The following is a 17,231-nucleotide window of genomic DNA, read 5'->3' on the forward strand; positions in this document are numbered from 1 at the left end:
GAGAAGATCAGGTGGGTAGCCCCCCCCCCAAAATTTTCTTGGGGGAACTTAGGGTATTGTCAGCCCGGGAGAGTACAGGAAGGCCGGGCTTAGGAGGCTCCGGCTCAGGAGGGGGCTCGGGAGGCGCAGGCACAGGAGGGCGGTCGGGAGGCGCCGGCTCAACAGGGCGCCGGCTCTGGAAGGCGCTCGGGAGGCGCCGGCTCTGGAAGGCGCACAGGCTGGAAGGTTCTCGGGAGGGGCCGGCTCTGGAGGGCGTTCGGGCTGGAAGGTTCTCGGGAGGCGCCGGCTCTGGAGGGCGCTCGGGAAGCACCAGCTCTGGAGGGCGCTCGGGCTGGAAGGCGCACGGGAGGCGCCGGCTCTGGAGGGCGTTCGGGCTCTGGACACCGCTCAGGCTCTCGAGGGAGGACTGGAGGGAGTGAGTTCATTGGAGCAGCAGGTGGAGGACGCTGGCTGGTGGTGAGCTGGAGCGGTCACGTGTTTACAGATGGGGGGAAGATTAGAATCTTCCACATCGACATAGAAATTGGAATTACAAAGAGCAAGGACATAATTAATAAATTCCGCTACGGTAATTTTAAAATTAATACATAATTAATAAATTACGCTATGGAACAGAACAACTTGTCATCATTTAGCAACATCTGAAAACACGCGTTAATCATCGCATCGCTCCAACTCACCAGGTGTACAACGCTCAGGAATTCCTCCACGTATCGCTCCAATAGCCTCTCTGCCTGCTGGATGTTCATAAGGAAATCCTTACGAATTCCTTATTTGGAAAGACCAAATAAGGGCATACACAGGGAAAAACCAAGGAGAACTGTCCACAGGGGTGTGACAGTTTGTGTGTTTTATCATCAATCTATGATGAAAACTTTAAACAATATTGAATGACTTCATATGTATAGTCTTGTTAGCTGGTTTCCTTGGTTGAACAGGATGAATTTTTAATTGCAGTTTTAATGGTGTTGTCTGTGTCAAGCTCTGCAAAAACACTGAAAATAATACATGTAATGAATTATGTTACAAAAATGTAAAATGGATTTTTGTTTAGATATGTTATCTCATATGTGAAACATTATGTGGAGTTTACAACATTTAGCATGCATATTAGTAGCACATTGGCTGTTTATTAGTATTATAAAGCAGATTTAGGATCTATCCCATACCTAAATGTAGAGTTGGGGTACTCGGACTCGAAAGTGATATTTAGTATTTGCATGTGTTTTTAAGTCTTGTCCAGTAGGCTACTTGAAAGCTGACGGGTTTATGTGCGCACAAACTCAAAGCGCGCTCACAGAACGCGCCTCTCAGGGTGCAAATGCCGAGTTCTGTTTCGCTTCTAATAGGGTCTGTTATTGATACACACATGCTCGTCTTAGAGACTATTCATGTAAATTAAGTCGGTTTTGTCTTAAGTAAACCTGAACAGTTGGGAGAAATACTGACGCGTCAAAATATTTTATCTGTGCGTCAGATCTTAAAGCGACAGCAGCGTAAACCTGCATCCGCCGACCACGTCATAAATATTAATCAAACAATAAAAGAAAAAGAGAAAATCACTCACTGTTCTTGACTGAATCACTTATTAACTGTAATAAGAATCGTCTTTTAATGTATACACTGAAGATTTTGCAGTGATTTATTTTAACATTTATTACTTCATGAAATGTCTGTAGTCTGTTTCTGTAATAGCCTTTAGATAGACCTACCTAAAAATAAAACTATCTTTAAAAAGATACTATCTTTAAAAATATTATTTCATTAGTATTTTTGATTAATATATTTATTTATCCTTTTGTTTGTAAGTAATAGGCCTACTTGGAGTGTTTACTTGCCTTCAGTAAGCTTGGCAACGTTTTACTTACATTAATTGATTAGTTTTTTTTTCTGTATTGAAATTATTATTATATTTTAAACATGGTGGCAGTTTCTAGCTTCAAAGAAAAATAATTTTTCTAACATCTTTGCAGCAATAGTTTTAATGGGTCCAAAACGCACCTTGGGTGCGCATGATTTTGTAGTAATTCAATGATACATAATTTTCTTTATATAATGTAATGTATTGTAATTAATGTAACTATAAATGCATTCAAAAATAAAACAGGTGTGAGTTTGCTGGGACTGATGGAAAGTATATGTAGGGCTTTATACACAGTGTATACCATTGTAAAGACTATAGGTTTATCCCTCACAACCTCATTTTCATCCAAGAAAAAAAGTCATATAAAATCCAAAACACACACAGCCACAATCAGAAATGAAAGGGGTGCATTTTCTGCTCTTAACCCTTTAATTGTCACCGTCCGCTCAGTGGGACGTTTACTTCATCATATTACAAATAAATCCTAATCTAATCATGACAAACTATACATCGTCGGAGAGGTCTAAGACTCCTTAATAGATATTTTACCATATTTTGTGTTACAAAGTGTGTAGGAAAAGTAATAGATTAATATGTGTCAAGAGTGTAACTTAAAAAATCTACATCATAACATGAGCTCTGACCTACAAAATACTTTCTTCATTGGCTTTTTCCCTATCATGCTTTAGAAAACATATATCAGTTCAAAACTTAAAATCTCAAAATTCATCTTTTGAAAGGCATTTTAAAATCAGACATTTCATTACCACGGAAATTGTACATCGAAATCATATTACAAAATGTTTTCATTCATGAATTATAAAAATAGGATAGTGGATAGTGCATTTTTATGTCTGTGTTCAAAAATGGGAGTGACAGGGTTAAGGTTCCATTCACCAAGATACCGACTCCTTTACCCCCATTCTTGAATTTATACATTTACTACAGTCATGTGAAAAAGTTAGGACACCCTTTTGAATTCCATGGTTTTCCATATCAGGACATCATTAAAAAAAAAAAGGTCTTTGGCTAGTCTTAAAATTTTGAAAATAAAACCTCAGATGAATAACAAAACATGACAAATTGTACTGTGTCATTATTTACTAAACAAAAATAGAGTCAAATGTGAGGGCATCTGTCACACATCTAATGTTGGGCCAAAATTGGGTCATGCAACAGGATAATGATCCCAAGCAAACCAGAAAATCTACAACAGAATGGCTGAAAAGAAAAGAATCAAGGTGTTGCAACAGCCCAGTCCAAGTCCAGAGCTCATCCTGACTCAAATGCTGTGGTGAGAGCTGTGCATAAGCAAATGCCCACAAACCTTAATAAACTGGAGCAATGTTGAAAAGAAGAGTGGTCCAAATTCCTCCAGAACGATGTGAGAGACTTATAAAGTCACACAGAAAATGAATGCTTCAAGTTATTGCTGCTAAAAGTGGATCTACAAGCAATTGACTCATAAGTTTGTCACACGTCCTTTCCCTCTTGGCTGTATTTTTCTTAAATAATAATGACACTGTGTGATATGTCATGTGATGATGTTTATCTGAGGATTTATTTTCCAAATTTTAAGACCTGCCAAGGACCAGATATTTTTTTATTATGTCCTGATACAGAAAGCCATGATATTCAACAGGGTGTCCTAACTTTTTCACATGACTGTATATTAATGAATAAAGTTATAAATTAACACATTCTAAAACCTGTTTCACTCTGAAATATGTAAGCATAAGTCAGCCAAAACTTCTGTTACATGACTTTAAGTTTGCTAAGCAGAACATGGACACTTATGAGATGTCATAAAATCAAAAATCAAAATGGCAAGATCCACTAGAGATTTGCTTTTCTTACATTTCAATTGACATTGCATTTTTCTAGTTGTAAAGGTTAAAAACAGGGGTGCCCAAACTCAGTCCTGGTCCTTGGTTTAACTCCAACTTGCCTCAACACACCTGCCAAGGGGTTTCTAGTATGCCTAGTAAGAGCTTGATTAGCTGGTTCAGGTGTGTCTAACTGGGGCTGGAGCTAAACTCTGTAGGACACCGGCCCTCCAGGACTGATTTTGGGCACCCCTGGGTTAAAACAATTCTGACAAAGAATTCTGACAAACAGTAGTGTTTCCTTGGACTCGGACTTGAGTCCGACTCTGCCCATTTTGGACTCGGACTCGACTTGGACTCGACTTAGGTGGACTCGAACCCAACACTACCTAAATGTAACAACTTCCTTACAAACTATTAATAAGCAGTTTAGTTTAAAAAAAAGCAGCTAGAGCTTTGTTTATTGAGGCAAAAATTGTACTAAGTAGTTAGTTACAATTTGCCCCCAAACTAAAGTGACACCAAATATTTAATTCAGTATTAATGTCAAGTCTATTTTCATCCACAAAATATTCAATTAACAGATATTGTATATTCATATACTTATATGTATATTTTAGGTCCTGTAATTTATTATTTTTCATCATTCACAAATTATTTTTGTATTTGTTGTTGAATTCTGTTTTCTCTTGTCTATATTGTAAATCTTTTTTAGAACTACGCGATGAGCACAGTCGACTACAGAATGAACGCAGTCAACTACAGAATGAACGCAGTCAACTTCAGAATGAGAAGAAGAGAATACAACATGGTGAATTTATCTTATTATTATTACGTTATTAATTCATTATTCATGTAAAATACTGTTTTAACTGTGTGCATTCATTTATTTTGTGTACATCTTGAGTCTGGTAAATGGTTGCTGGTTGTTTATATAATGCATATTTATTCAGGTCTGTCATGACTGGTTGCAAAAAAGACAATATAGAGTTGAATGTAAGTGCAAGCAGTATTGTTTAATGAAAAAGGAGCAGAGCACACTGGCAAAAATCAATGAACTGAGCAACCAACTTAAAAATGAGAAGATAACATCAGTAACAAAACAAAAAAAAGGCTATAAATACACAAGGGCACAATTACCTAAACATAGGACTGGTGTAAATAAATCAGTAACCAAGGCAACAAAGACAGCAATTAACCCAGGCAACAAAGGAGACATAAACACACACACACACACACACACACACACAACTGTCAGGGTTCTGCCCTGACACTGTTTGTTTTGTCTTTGTTTCACGTGTCTATGCTTGTCTTATGTGTCAGCTCATGGCTTTGTTGTTTTTGTCAGCCATGTGCTTCTCTAGTCCCTCCTCCTTGTTTCCTCTTTATAACAGACTCTTGTTAGCCCTTGTCGAGTCCTTGTTAGTCTAATTGCTCTCACCTGTTCCTCGTGTGCTTTCCACCCTATTTATAGTTCCTCTTGTCGACTTGTTTTTGCCGTTCTGTAGTCATTTTCACCCTCACTATCATTGTCTCAATTTCTGTCTCTGTGAATGTGGCTGAGTATGTCTTCCTTCCCTCTTGCCTGGTTGGTCTTGTCAAGTCCTGTGTATTCTATGTTCTTATCCTGCTGCTTGGTTTTTGGATTTTTATTTTTTTTTTTTTTGTCTTTTTGTTTAAATTTTAGTATTCATCTAATTTTCTAGTCCTGGGGCAATATGTATAAAGTCGCTCAGAGTAAAATGTTAGTCTTAAGTGTGTCAAAATTCTAGGCATGACCTAATTTTACTCTTATTTATAGACTTATGAATAAGAGTGATTCATAAACGTTCCTAAGTGTTAAGACTAGGTCTCAGCTCCTAAATTACTTAAGAGAGCAGCAGAGGTCTCCTAGCCTAGTTAGGAGTAACAAGATGGCAGCAAAGAGGAGGAGACACACACTTTCTAATGAACATATAACATATTGGAGTTATGTAATGATGAAAGTGAAAGTGACAACGTACTGTCAACTATGGTGACCCATAGTCGAAATTGGTCCTCTGCATTTAACGATCATCACGAGTGCACACACACAGCAGTGAGAAGTGAACACGCACGCACGCACACACACACTGTGAACACACACCCGGAGCAGTGGGCAGCCATTGCTCCAGTGCCCGGGGAGCAATTGGGGATTCAGTGCCTTGCTCAAGGGCACTTCAGTCATGGTATTGAGGGTGGAGACAGCGCTGGTTATTCACTCCCCCCACCTTCAATCCCTGCCGGACCTGGGACTCGAACCCGCAACCTTTTGGTTACAATTTATTTTGTAACTCACAAAGTAAGAAATTAATAACTTATTCCACTCTACAAATCAATGTTTTAACTGCAGAAATAAAAGTAATAATTAGATTTTTTTTTTCTCTAAAAAATGGGAAAATGTAGCAATGCACTGGTGAAGACACCGTAAGCAGGCTCTTAAATATTGTGACACTGACCCCACCAAACACAACTGTGGCCAAAGTGATGTGTGGAGGGTTTTAATGACCTCACAAAAAAATGATGAGTGTTGCCATCTGCTTTCAATTGAAATTAGTTAAAACAGTCGCTAAATGTTGCTGATGAGGATGAGGTCATAATGGCGAGTTCATGATCTATACAAATAGAAATATATCAGTGTTGTAGACTGATGTGTACATCAGTGGTTCTCAATCCTGGTCCTGAGGATCCACTGCTCTGCACATTTTGCATGTCTTCCTTATTGAGATCATCAGCTCATTAGTTCAGTTCATGGATTTCTCTCCTAATGAGCTGATTATCTCAATCAGATGTGTTAAATAAGGGAGACATGCAAAATGTGCAGGACCAGGACCCCCAGGACCAGGTTTGAGAACCACTTATGTGCAAAGTTAGTAAGCATGCTGACATCATCTATAGCAACGAGATCAACCCCACCCTTACTCTTTGCTTAAGACTTCTCTCTATTCCTTAGTAAAAGTTTGTCTCAGCACCTTTGTGAATGGGGTTTAAGAATAAACTCGTAGCTACAAACTTTTACTGCTATTTAGGAGAACTTCGTGGTAAGATAAAATGTTTTGTGAATACAGACCCTGGTCTTTTGTTTGCATCTTTGGTTAATAAATTTTTAGTATTTCAGTAAGTCATTAATTTAGTAACCATTTCTTATTTTTGTTACTTTTGTATTTATTTTTTTTATTTCCTGCTTTGACCTGTTCTCGCCCGCTGGTTCCCCCTGCCTGGCACGTATTCTGCTAAGAGTTTGCGGTCAACGAGTCTCTGAGCTCAGCTCTATGGTGCCTTTCTCTGTCCTTTTCACCTGCCTGGTTTTGCTGCTTCCTTTGCTGCTACAGTATTCTACCAGTTGTTGTCTGAGGCTTTTCCAGTGGTCTTTCCTAGCTGTCTCTTTGTTTACTGTGTTCCTGCTGCTGTTTCACCTATCCCCCTCTCTACCCTCTTGTATCTGCTTTGTCAATAAACCATTGTCACTCACTCTGTGATTGGGTCCTCCATCCAGATCCCTAACACAAAATATAATCAAACTCGAACATGTACCGGAAGTACCATAATAATGGCTGAACAAACAGGGTTGCAGGATTAGTTTTGAGTTGACAAAACCAGACCAATCCAATCTGGCTTTGTTGGTATGATGCTGATCATCAACTTTCTCTGTCAACTCAGGCCTTGATCACTTTTGATCATTAATATTAATCAATTAATTATATGAAGCATGTGCACATGAAAGTGTGAAATCAGTAATAAACAACCAATCACATGCCTTGAAACTGTGATACACGAGAGAGACTGTATGTAAAATATGAAGAACTTAAACACATTTACACAGCAAGATTATAAGAGCTGTCCATGAAAGAGGTCAAGCTAAAGAAAATATCTTGCCATATCAGCGCAAGTGAAAGTTGTGAAGTGTGTATAGCTGTTATGATTCCTGTCTGGTTTGCCCTCGCTGTGCATTTCATTAACATTTCACACTACACAGACTGTTGCATTATACCCTGGACTACTTTTCCCATCACCCATCGCGCTGATTGCGCTAACACCTGTATCCACTCAGACTCCTATATAAGCCCCGGATTTCCCTTTGCATGTTGCCGAGTGTTGTGGTGTTTTGTATTGTTGTGTATTGCTTCGAGTTCCCTGAGTTTAGCTCTCACGCCTGGTCATCTCGCTTTGTCTGTCTCGCCGCCTGCCTTGTGGACCTCTCGCTCGTTTGTTTTGAATACCCTTTCCTTGCCCTTTGGATTACGTTCGCCACTGATCAACCCTCACCTGCTTCATGGACTACTCTCTCGTCTTGCCTTCGTTGTACCTGTTTGCTATTGTCCGACCCTGCCTGTTTGTCACCATGACTTTGCCTTTGCTTTATAATAAAAGCTTGCATTTGGATCCGCTCACTTCATGTCTCTCTCGCCACATTACAATAGCTATAGTTGATTATATATATAGGTATACAGAGTGTATCGTAGTGATTCAGGATAAGACAAAAACAACACCAACAACAACAGTTTGGAAAATGAATTCATGATGTACTCAATTATAAACATTTTACAAAAAAAAAAAAAAAAAAAGAAAGAAAGAAAAAAAAATAAATTACGGACTGCTGCTTTAACTATTAAACTAAACTGACTAAAGTGGTAATGGATTAAGAGTATAATAATTATAATAATTATGTAAATCATAAAATAATTACAACAAATAATCATTACTAAAATCTTTTACTATGTAGTGCCCTTTAATCTGGAGCAAGAGAAACTGGGGGAGTGACTTTACTGTGTCACAGATGTGTCAGTTTGCTTGAAGCTGATTGGTCAAATTTCAGTTTGTGATCTCTAAACCAGAACATAATCTGTCCTGGAGCAGGTTATCCATGTAGCGTAAGTTACTATGGTGAAAGGAACACTGCTAAAAGCCAAACCACTTTCATGGTGCCTAAAACCCAGAGCTGGCACAAACTAAACTGAAAATTACCTGGCTAGTTAGCTAAACCAGCTTCATGGTTGGGTTCATGGTCACTGATGTACACTTGTGTGATGTTAACACAACTGAATGATCAGAACTTGTTTGTCAGATAGAAGATGATAGAAGTTTAATATTTTTATTTTCATATTTTCTCCTCTGTTACTGAATTTTCTTTAGAATGTGATCAACTTTCAGAATGTCTGAAGACAGTTCTACCTAAAGGTGAATGTTTTATATGATCTTATTAAAATATACATTTATAACTTTTAAATTATTTAGCAAAATAATGAATGAATATGCTGTGCACTCATATATGTATACAATTAATTATATTTTATTATAAGATATAGACTCTGTAGAGTCTTCTTGGATTCTGTTTGTCTTCAAGTGGTGATTGAAATTATTGACCTAAAGATGAATTTTGTTCTGAAGCCTGTATCACTTAATACGTTCTGTTTTCAGCTCTCATATATTTATGAGCAGACAAGTAAAAAGGCATAGTTATTTATTTTAATTAAAGGCATGTTTCATGGCATATTTATTTATTTTTTTATTTATTATAATTATTTATTTTACCTACATAAAAACATAAAAGCAACACCACAAAAAGTGTATACAACAAAATTATACTATAATGTACATTAAACATTACATTTATTTACATGTAATAGTGTCTTTATTTTTGTTTGTCTTGTTGTAAAGTTCTCATGATTCCTTTAAAAATAAATCATTGTCATTATCTTTATTATATACTCATCTTTAAAGCAGAATTTTTCAATATTTTCCACAGTGAATGTGATTCTGGATGCTGATACGGCTCATCCACATCTCATCGTGTCTGATGATGGTAAACAAGTGAGATATGAAATGACACAAACAGAAGGAGTAGATGGAAACAAAGACAGATTTGATAAAAATCTTGGTGTCGTTGGGAAGGATGGATTCTCCTCAGAGTGTTTTTACTTTGAGGTGCAGGTGAAGGGACAAACTGAGTGGTGTTTAGGAGTGACCAGAGAATCTGTTAACAGGAAGGGGGTGACGAGTCTGAGTACTGAGAATGGATACTGGATTGTTGGACTGAGAGATGGGTTATATCGAGCTCGTGATTCTTCCGCTTACTCTCTTTCTCTGAGAGTGAATCCTCAGAGGGTCGGTGTGTTTGTGGATTATGAGAAGGGTCTCGTCTGCTTTAATGATGTGGAGTCCATGTTTCATATCTACACTTACACTGATCAGTCTTTTAAAGAGAAACTCTATCCATTTGTTAGTTTGGGGTTTTATAGAAATACAAACTCCACACCACTGATCATCTGTGATGATTACAGATGAGATCAGTGAATTTACATGATCAAATGAAATAAAATAAAATGCAATAAAAAGGGTAACAGCAATAACCAGATTTGTTTGTAGACAAACTTTGAAGTTGCCATGAGAAAACCAGGCCAGAAAGTTTTAAAAGATTGATGGTTTTCAGTTTAAAATAGTTTTAAAAATTAAAGTCTGAAGGCAATACAGTCTATTAGACGATACATAGATTAGAAATATTAGAGTGGAAGCTTAAATGAGTCTAAATGGATTAGAAATAGTACATAGAATGAAAGCTTGATTGAGTCTCAAGGGATTCTGGGAGTTTTGACAGTTGGAGTTTGAAAAATCTTGACTCATCTGAACATTCTGTCAATGTAAATCGATGGGATTTTTATTTTTTTTTTCTGATTTTTAATCATAATTTTTAGGAAAACCGTTAATATGATCAGTTAGAAAAGATATAGCAACTGTTGCAAAAATCTAAGCTAAGGGCCGCTGTCCTGCACAGTTTAGCTCAGACTCTGATCAAACACACTGACACAAGTCAGGATCACTAGAATTCACAGGTAGGTGAACTTGATCATGGTTTGAGCTAAACAATGCAGCGCATCAGCCCTCCAGGATCAGATTTGAAACCAGGAACCCTGGACTAGGAGTTACAGTCAACAGAAGAATAATAATATGTTTAAATAGCATTTCACGAAGTGTGATTTTTCTCAAGCCAACTTAAATGTTATTATTTTTCACTACCAGTCAAGAATTTGGACACATAAGGGTAATTTTATGTTTACTATGTTCCTAAAATATTTTGATTTAAAAACTTCTGCTTAAATTAGTGAAATGAATTTATAAAAAAAATTATAAATAATGCCCATATGAATTTATTTACAAGACTGATGATTTACTTTAACTGATTTACTTTGATCTGGAGCAGATAATGAATGAAGAGCATCATGAAGATCATACAGTTACTGCTCCTTCAATAGTGTTTGCTGTTTGTTGATTTTTTTATTATTATTATTATATCACATAATAATAATAATAATAATAATAAAATTCTGATTGATTTTGATATTGAATTCTTGTGTTTTTCCAACCCTGTTAATTTTTCTCTTGTTTTCATGTTATCTGTCTGTCTGAAACTCTCTGTTTGATACAAAATAGATTTTTACAGCCAAGCTCCTGTTACATACTGTATATCTGGTTTTCTGTACCTTGTGTTTTTGTTATTTGGACTTTTAGGTTGCCTTATTTTGTTCATGTCTACTGTTCTATTTGTAGTCCTTTTGTAGTTTTCTTGTTGATTTGTTCCCTGATTGTTTCCAGGTGTGTCTTGTTATTCTGTTAGCTCGTGTTCCTGTTTCCAGTGGTCTTTGTTGGTCTTGTCCAGGGGTGGCCTTGTCCTGGAGAGCCGCAGCCCTGCGGAGTTCAGCTCCAACCCTAATTAAAACTCACCTGCCTGTAGCTTTCTAGTAACCCTGATTAGCTTGTTCAGGTGCGTTTAATTAGGGTTGAAGCGAAAAACTGGAGGGCTGCGGCTCTCCAGGACCGACGTTCGCCACCCCTGGTGTTGTCTATCGTTGAATGTGTTGTTGGTTTCCTCAGTTCTGCACTTGGTTTTTGCTCCTTGTTCTTGGATTGTTTGTGGAATAAATCCTGTATTTTACCCTCCCTCGCTTCTGAATGTTCACCATCGTTACAAGGACAAACTATCGTAATACTAAAAGTTTTAAATAGCCTATTTAAGGACATCAGTCATCCTGATTTCAGTTACTGTTGTGCTCAGTGGCACTGCTGGAATACAGTCAGTCTGTATTCTCAAACTTTAGATGTAAATACAATATAAATTGATTACATGTGTGTTTATAAAATGTAAATTCGAAGGACTGAAGGGAGCTAACAGTTAAGTTTTGAATATGTTTGCTTTCAGACTAAACTAGTTCAAAACCTTCTTAAATTAGAATTATTTGTTGAATTCTCCCTTTCTAACAAAAAAATCAGTATCATTAGATTTTTGTAACAACTGTTACGAAACACATGAATACAATCAAACCATGAAGTACATTCAAACAAGAGTCATTTACAGCTGCAGGAAAAAGCATGTGAACCTATGGATTTACCATAAAACAAATGCGTAACTGCAATACCCAGGATTGTATATAGAGCCTGTGCTTTAGATACTGTTTCATATTTAAAATGAAAGTATTTTTTAGTCTCTGCCAGTAAACAGCAGCTGCCTATCCCTTATAGTGTGACAGTTTTTTTTTCCTGGGTAATAACAGTGAAATATTTCACCAAATACCAAATAAACACACTGTTATTAATTAAATTGATTAATTCCATTAATAAAATGAGGGAACGGTTTAAGTTGTGAGAATGAAATCTTAAACTGTGGCCACTTTTTCTCTGCATGTCATGTCCAGGGCTCTGTACAGGTAAACTTGATGTGCCTCACCTTGTCTAACAAGCACAAACTGTGATAATATTGAATGTGAATGGCAAGACAACCAACCTGGTGATGTCAAAGGTGATGGTACTGCAAAATGGCGGTGACATTGCTACAAAAGCTATGATTTTTTTTCTTTTAAATGTTTACATTAGTGATTGATTCTTCTTCTTCTTCTTTGGTCCCTAGCTGGCGGTCGGGGGGGTGTCTTCCTCGAAGCCAATACACTGCTGTGGGTGCCGCAGGGGTACCGATTTCACCAACGATTTTCTTCCAAGCCTGTCGATCCGTGGCGACAGTTTTCGCTTGCTCGAAGTTGAGACAACGTGATTTGAGGTTGTGTTCGATCTGTTTGACCCATATCTTCTTCGGCGCATCGCGTCTAATCCTCCAGTGGTCAGGGCACTGCCGCCATAGCAGACGATGCGGCAATCGATGATCGCTCATGCGGCAAACATGGCCGAACCATCGCAGTTGCCGTCTCTGAATTTGTTCGTCAATTGATGGTTGATCATGGCATCGGTGGCGTATCTCGTCGTTGCTAATGCGGTCGCGCAAGGAGACGTGGAGGATTTGTCGCAGGCATCGCATTTGAAATACCTCGAGCTTGTTGAGGTCTTGCTTGAGAATGACCCAGGCTTCAGATCCATAGAGGAGAATTGGCAGTATCATCGATCGATACAGGCGGATCTTCGTAGAAAGGATGATGTTGGATTTCCTCCAGACGCACCGTCGGAGGGAGGCGAAAGCAGCCGCCGCTTGTCCGATTCTTGAGTGAATGTCTGCCGTCGCTGCAATTTTCTTCTCTTGGATCAATGAGCCGAGGTACCTAAATTTTTGCACTTGTTCCAGCTGCACATCTTCAAGATATACAATTGCTGGTGATCCATCGGTTGTCATGACCTTAGTCTTTTCGGCACTGATCTTGAGGCCATAGGGTCGAGTGTGGCGGGCGATGTCATAGAGGATGTCCGTGGCTTCGGCATCATCCTGCGCAAAGATGGCGCTGTCGTCGGCGAACATGAGGTCTGTTACAAATTGATCATCTGCGAATTGAACCCCGCGGCGACCAGCAAATGCTCTGCGCATGATCGCGTCAATAACGATGTTAAAAAGCAGCGGGGACACTACATCACCTTGCCTGACTCTCGAATTCATCGGAGAGGTCGCTCCGAATACGCCCGAGACTTGTTGAGCCATCTTACGCTGATTTAAGGAGACTGATGATCTTCGGAGGGACATGGTCTGCCTCTAGCGTTCTCCACAATGCCATCCAGTCGATGCAGTCGAAGGCGGATTTGAAGTCGATAAAGGCAATCACTGTTCACTGTCCATATCGGATATACCACTCGACCAATTGCCGGAGGGCAAAGATCTGATTGCAACATCCACGCCCTGGTCGGAATCCAGCTTGTTCTTCTCGGCTCGTCTGTTTGCAGTGCTTTAGGAGTCGCGACTGCAGGATTTTCATGAAGACTTTGCCGATGACTGAAAGAAGGCTGATTCCGCGATAGTTATTGCACTCGCAGCTGTCACCTTTCTTATGAATCGGGATGATGATGGCCTTCTTCCATCTTGTTGGGACTTTGTCGAGTCTCCAGATCGACTTGATGAGGTTGTGGAGTCGAGGGAGGAGGGTGTCGCCACCGGCCTTGATTCCTTCCGCGGCAACCTGATCCAATCCAGGTGACTTCCCATTTTTCAAGGCGTACACAGCGAGCTTGACTTCTTCGAGGGTCGGTTCGGCATCGGACATCGGCACGGGTGGTAGATCGATCACTGGCGGCGCTGCAGGTGGGCCTTGAGGCGGGTCGTGATTATAGAGACCGTCAAAGAATTCCTTCCAATGTTGCAGGCGTTCGGCCGTCGAGCGAACAAAAGTGCCATCGGCTTTCTTGATGTTGTCATTTATGGACTTAGACTTGCCACTAAGACCACACAACGTGCGGTAGAGTGTTCGGTACTCGTGCCTTGACGCTGCTTCTTCGAGATCATGAGCCACTTGGTCGCAGTAGGCTTCACGGTCCCTCTTCATCATCCTACGGGTGTCCCGGTTTAGTTGCCGATACCGTTCAAAGTCGACAAGCTTTGCCTTCTTCCGCTCAGCCACCAGGTAAAGGCCCCTCATCGCCCGGACGTCTTGAAGGGATGATCGAAATCGGGTATTGATGAGGATGTAATCCAGCATCGCTGAATCTTTACCACTCGGATTTCTCCAGGTGAGCCGGTGCTTGAGAGGATGCTGGAAGATGCTGTTCCCGATGACCATGTTATTGGCTGCAGCGAAGGACAGGAGCCGAAGTCCATTGTTTGTTCTTCATGGCCAAAATGTCCCAAGGTGACCTCCCAGCCGAGTCTTTCAGATCCGACGTGCGCGTTTAGGTCACCAGCGATGACGATAAGATAGTTTTTTGGCATGGCGTCCAGGATAAGCTGAAGGCGTTCGTAGAAGTCGTCTTTGTTCGTGTCGGGGCTTGTCTTGGTTGGGGCGTAGACTGCATTGACGTGCGTCGTGACGGTGCCCTCGATAGTCAGGACGGCGAGTCGCTCAAAGACTGGCTGGAAAGCGGTGATGCTGGCGGAAGCTCGATGATCGACCATAAAACCAACACCGGCTTCTCGCTTCTCACCGCCAGAGAAATACAGCATCGTCGTCACGTCGGTGGTCGGGGACGCAACAATCGTCGTGCCCAAGCCCACGAGTCGAAGTTCCGATAGAGCGGCGACTTGGATGTTGCATAGCCGGAGTTCTTCGGCGATGAGTTCTTTCTGGCCGACATGATGACCAGTGCGGACATTCCAAGCGCCCAAGTTGATTGCCATTTTCGGCAAAATTCCGATGGTTCTTCTTCTTTGGCCAGTAGTCCACTTCTTGACAGCACCCTGGGTCCCCAGTGCTATCGCATCGGCTCCCCCGGATGTGGTAGCTTGAACAAATAATGTTGATTCGGTCGTGGCCATGCGGTTTCATGCCTCGTATCCCCAGTTTCCTGGTTCTGGTCACGTCGGCACGGCGACCACCCTCCTCCTTTTGCAGCCGGGCTTGGGACCGTCCTTGGCGGAGTTAGTGATTGATTAAAGTGGAAATCCATTTATTAATGATGTTAACTTGACAGACTGCTTCATTTCACCTTTAAACTTCAAACGACAATGATTTAATTAAATGTGAGCACTGTGCATCAAAATCAAAATGTGTTGCTGTTGGATCATGGTTTTAGAGCAGTTCACGATCAATGAATAGTGGAGATTTACTGTTGATTAATTGTGAAGGTGTTTATTTTGTAATTTGTTGTAGATGGTTGTAAGAGTGTTTTCCCCCATCTTGTTAAAAAGAGTTAGGAGTAGTAATGTATGGGCATTTCGAAATATGCATTTCCTCATGCTCTTTATCTGTTTTACAGAGCAGTATAAGTTAGTGGGACCTGCAGATCCTGTATTTGTTGTATTTGGTGAAAATGTGATTTTCCCCTGTAAAATCAGTCAAACCCAACACCAGTGTGGCCCAATATGGCAGCATTCATTTAATAATATGTGACCCTGGACCACAAAGTAGCATGGGTATATTTGTAGCAATAGTCGAAAATACATTGTATGGGTCGAAATTATCGATTTTTCTTTTATGCCAAAAATCATTAGGATATATTGATATTAAATATTGAATTAATATTACTATTGCTGGCTTAAAATGAACCAAAAACAGGTTGGAAATTAAAAAGCAGACACAGAATTACTAGCGGCAACAGTGATAATCAAAACGTGAACATTTATTAATAAGTGAAAACACCCATTGACTGAAATATAAGACAAATTGAATTATGCAGCATAGTTTTTTTTTTAACTTTGCATACAATTAAACTTGTTTAACAAGCATTTTAGAAATAAAAATATCACATTAAAAGTTATTATTATTTTAATTCAAGTGTATTAAATGGTTCTCTGTTATCCTTTTTAATAATAATGTTTAATTTGTATAGCGCCTTTCCCGAGCTCAAGGACGCTTAACAATAACAGCACTATTTTTTTTAACCGAAATAGTGCTGATTATCGTGCCGGTGTTGTATCTCGGCCAAATATTGTCCTATCCTAACAAACAATATATCAAGCTTTCAGATGATGTATAAATCTCAATTTCAAAAAATTAACCCGTATGACTGGTTTTGTGGTCCAGGGTCACATAAAAATAAATGATGATAATTTACACTCAATATGTTATTACATACTGTTTTATAATGTACTATATATCTGCCACACTTAGCCTGTTGCTAAAGAAAATACTGCTATTTTAGTGTAAACAGAATTCATCATTATTTATCATACTGAGCGTAACTAGAATATATGGCTTTTTCCACCTTGTGTAACTGCCAAAAAGAAAACATTATCATTGTTCAGTTAAACAGCTCAGTGATGATTCAGTTCTGTTCAATATGTAAAGTTCATTAATTAGGTGTTTAATTAGCGTTGGAGCTAAACTTATTTTATTTTAGCTATTCTCAATAGCTTCATATTATAAAATGATTGATTTATTTATTTTTATTATTATCTTTTCCAAGAATAAATTTTATATGTGATAAACCTATACACTTTTGAAATTTATTTCTTGTGTTTTGTCATTAGTGGTCACAGTTCTCTCTATATTTGTGCATGTGTGTATTCTATCATCATCCACATTTGTGTTTGCATTTTCTATGTAGCATGTCTGCCATCTTTCAAATCAGATTAAAGTGAGGAATGTCAGTCTGTGTGACATGTATCAGCGGGAATGATGGGCGGGACTGTGCTGTTGGTTCAGGTGTTTGGTTACAATCTCCTTACA

The 17,231-nt window shown here is 39.2% G+C and overlaps 1 protein-coding gene across 1 annotated transcript in view; it reads left to right on the forward strand.

Annotated features, from left to right (window-relative positions):
• Positions 1–10,392, forward strand: part of LOC127157904 (butyrophilin subfamily 1 member A1) — a 131,088-nt gene extending 120,696 nt beyond the window's left edge. The window contains exons 6-8 of the mRNA XM_051101086.1: positions 4,406–4,501; positions 8,842–8,886; positions 9,455–10,392. Of these exons, the coding sequence (XP_050957043.1) occupies positions 4,406–4,501; positions 8,842–8,886; positions 9,455–9,993 (680 nt within the window). The 3' untranslated portion in view covers positions 9,994–10,392. The remainder of the gene's footprint in view (positions 1–4,405; positions 4,502–8,841; positions 8,887–9,454) is intronic.
• Positions 10,393–17,231: the final 6,839 nt, after the last annotated feature.

Source organism: Labeo rohita, unplaced genomic scaffold, assembly GCF_022985175.1.
Source record: "Labeo rohita strain BAU-BD-2019 unplaced genomic scaffold, IGBB_LRoh.1.0 scaffold_125, whole genome shotgun sequence".
NCBI classification, from domain to species: domain Eukaryota; kingdom Metazoa; phylum Chordata; class Actinopteri; order Cypriniformes; family Cyprinidae; genus Labeo; species Labeo rohita.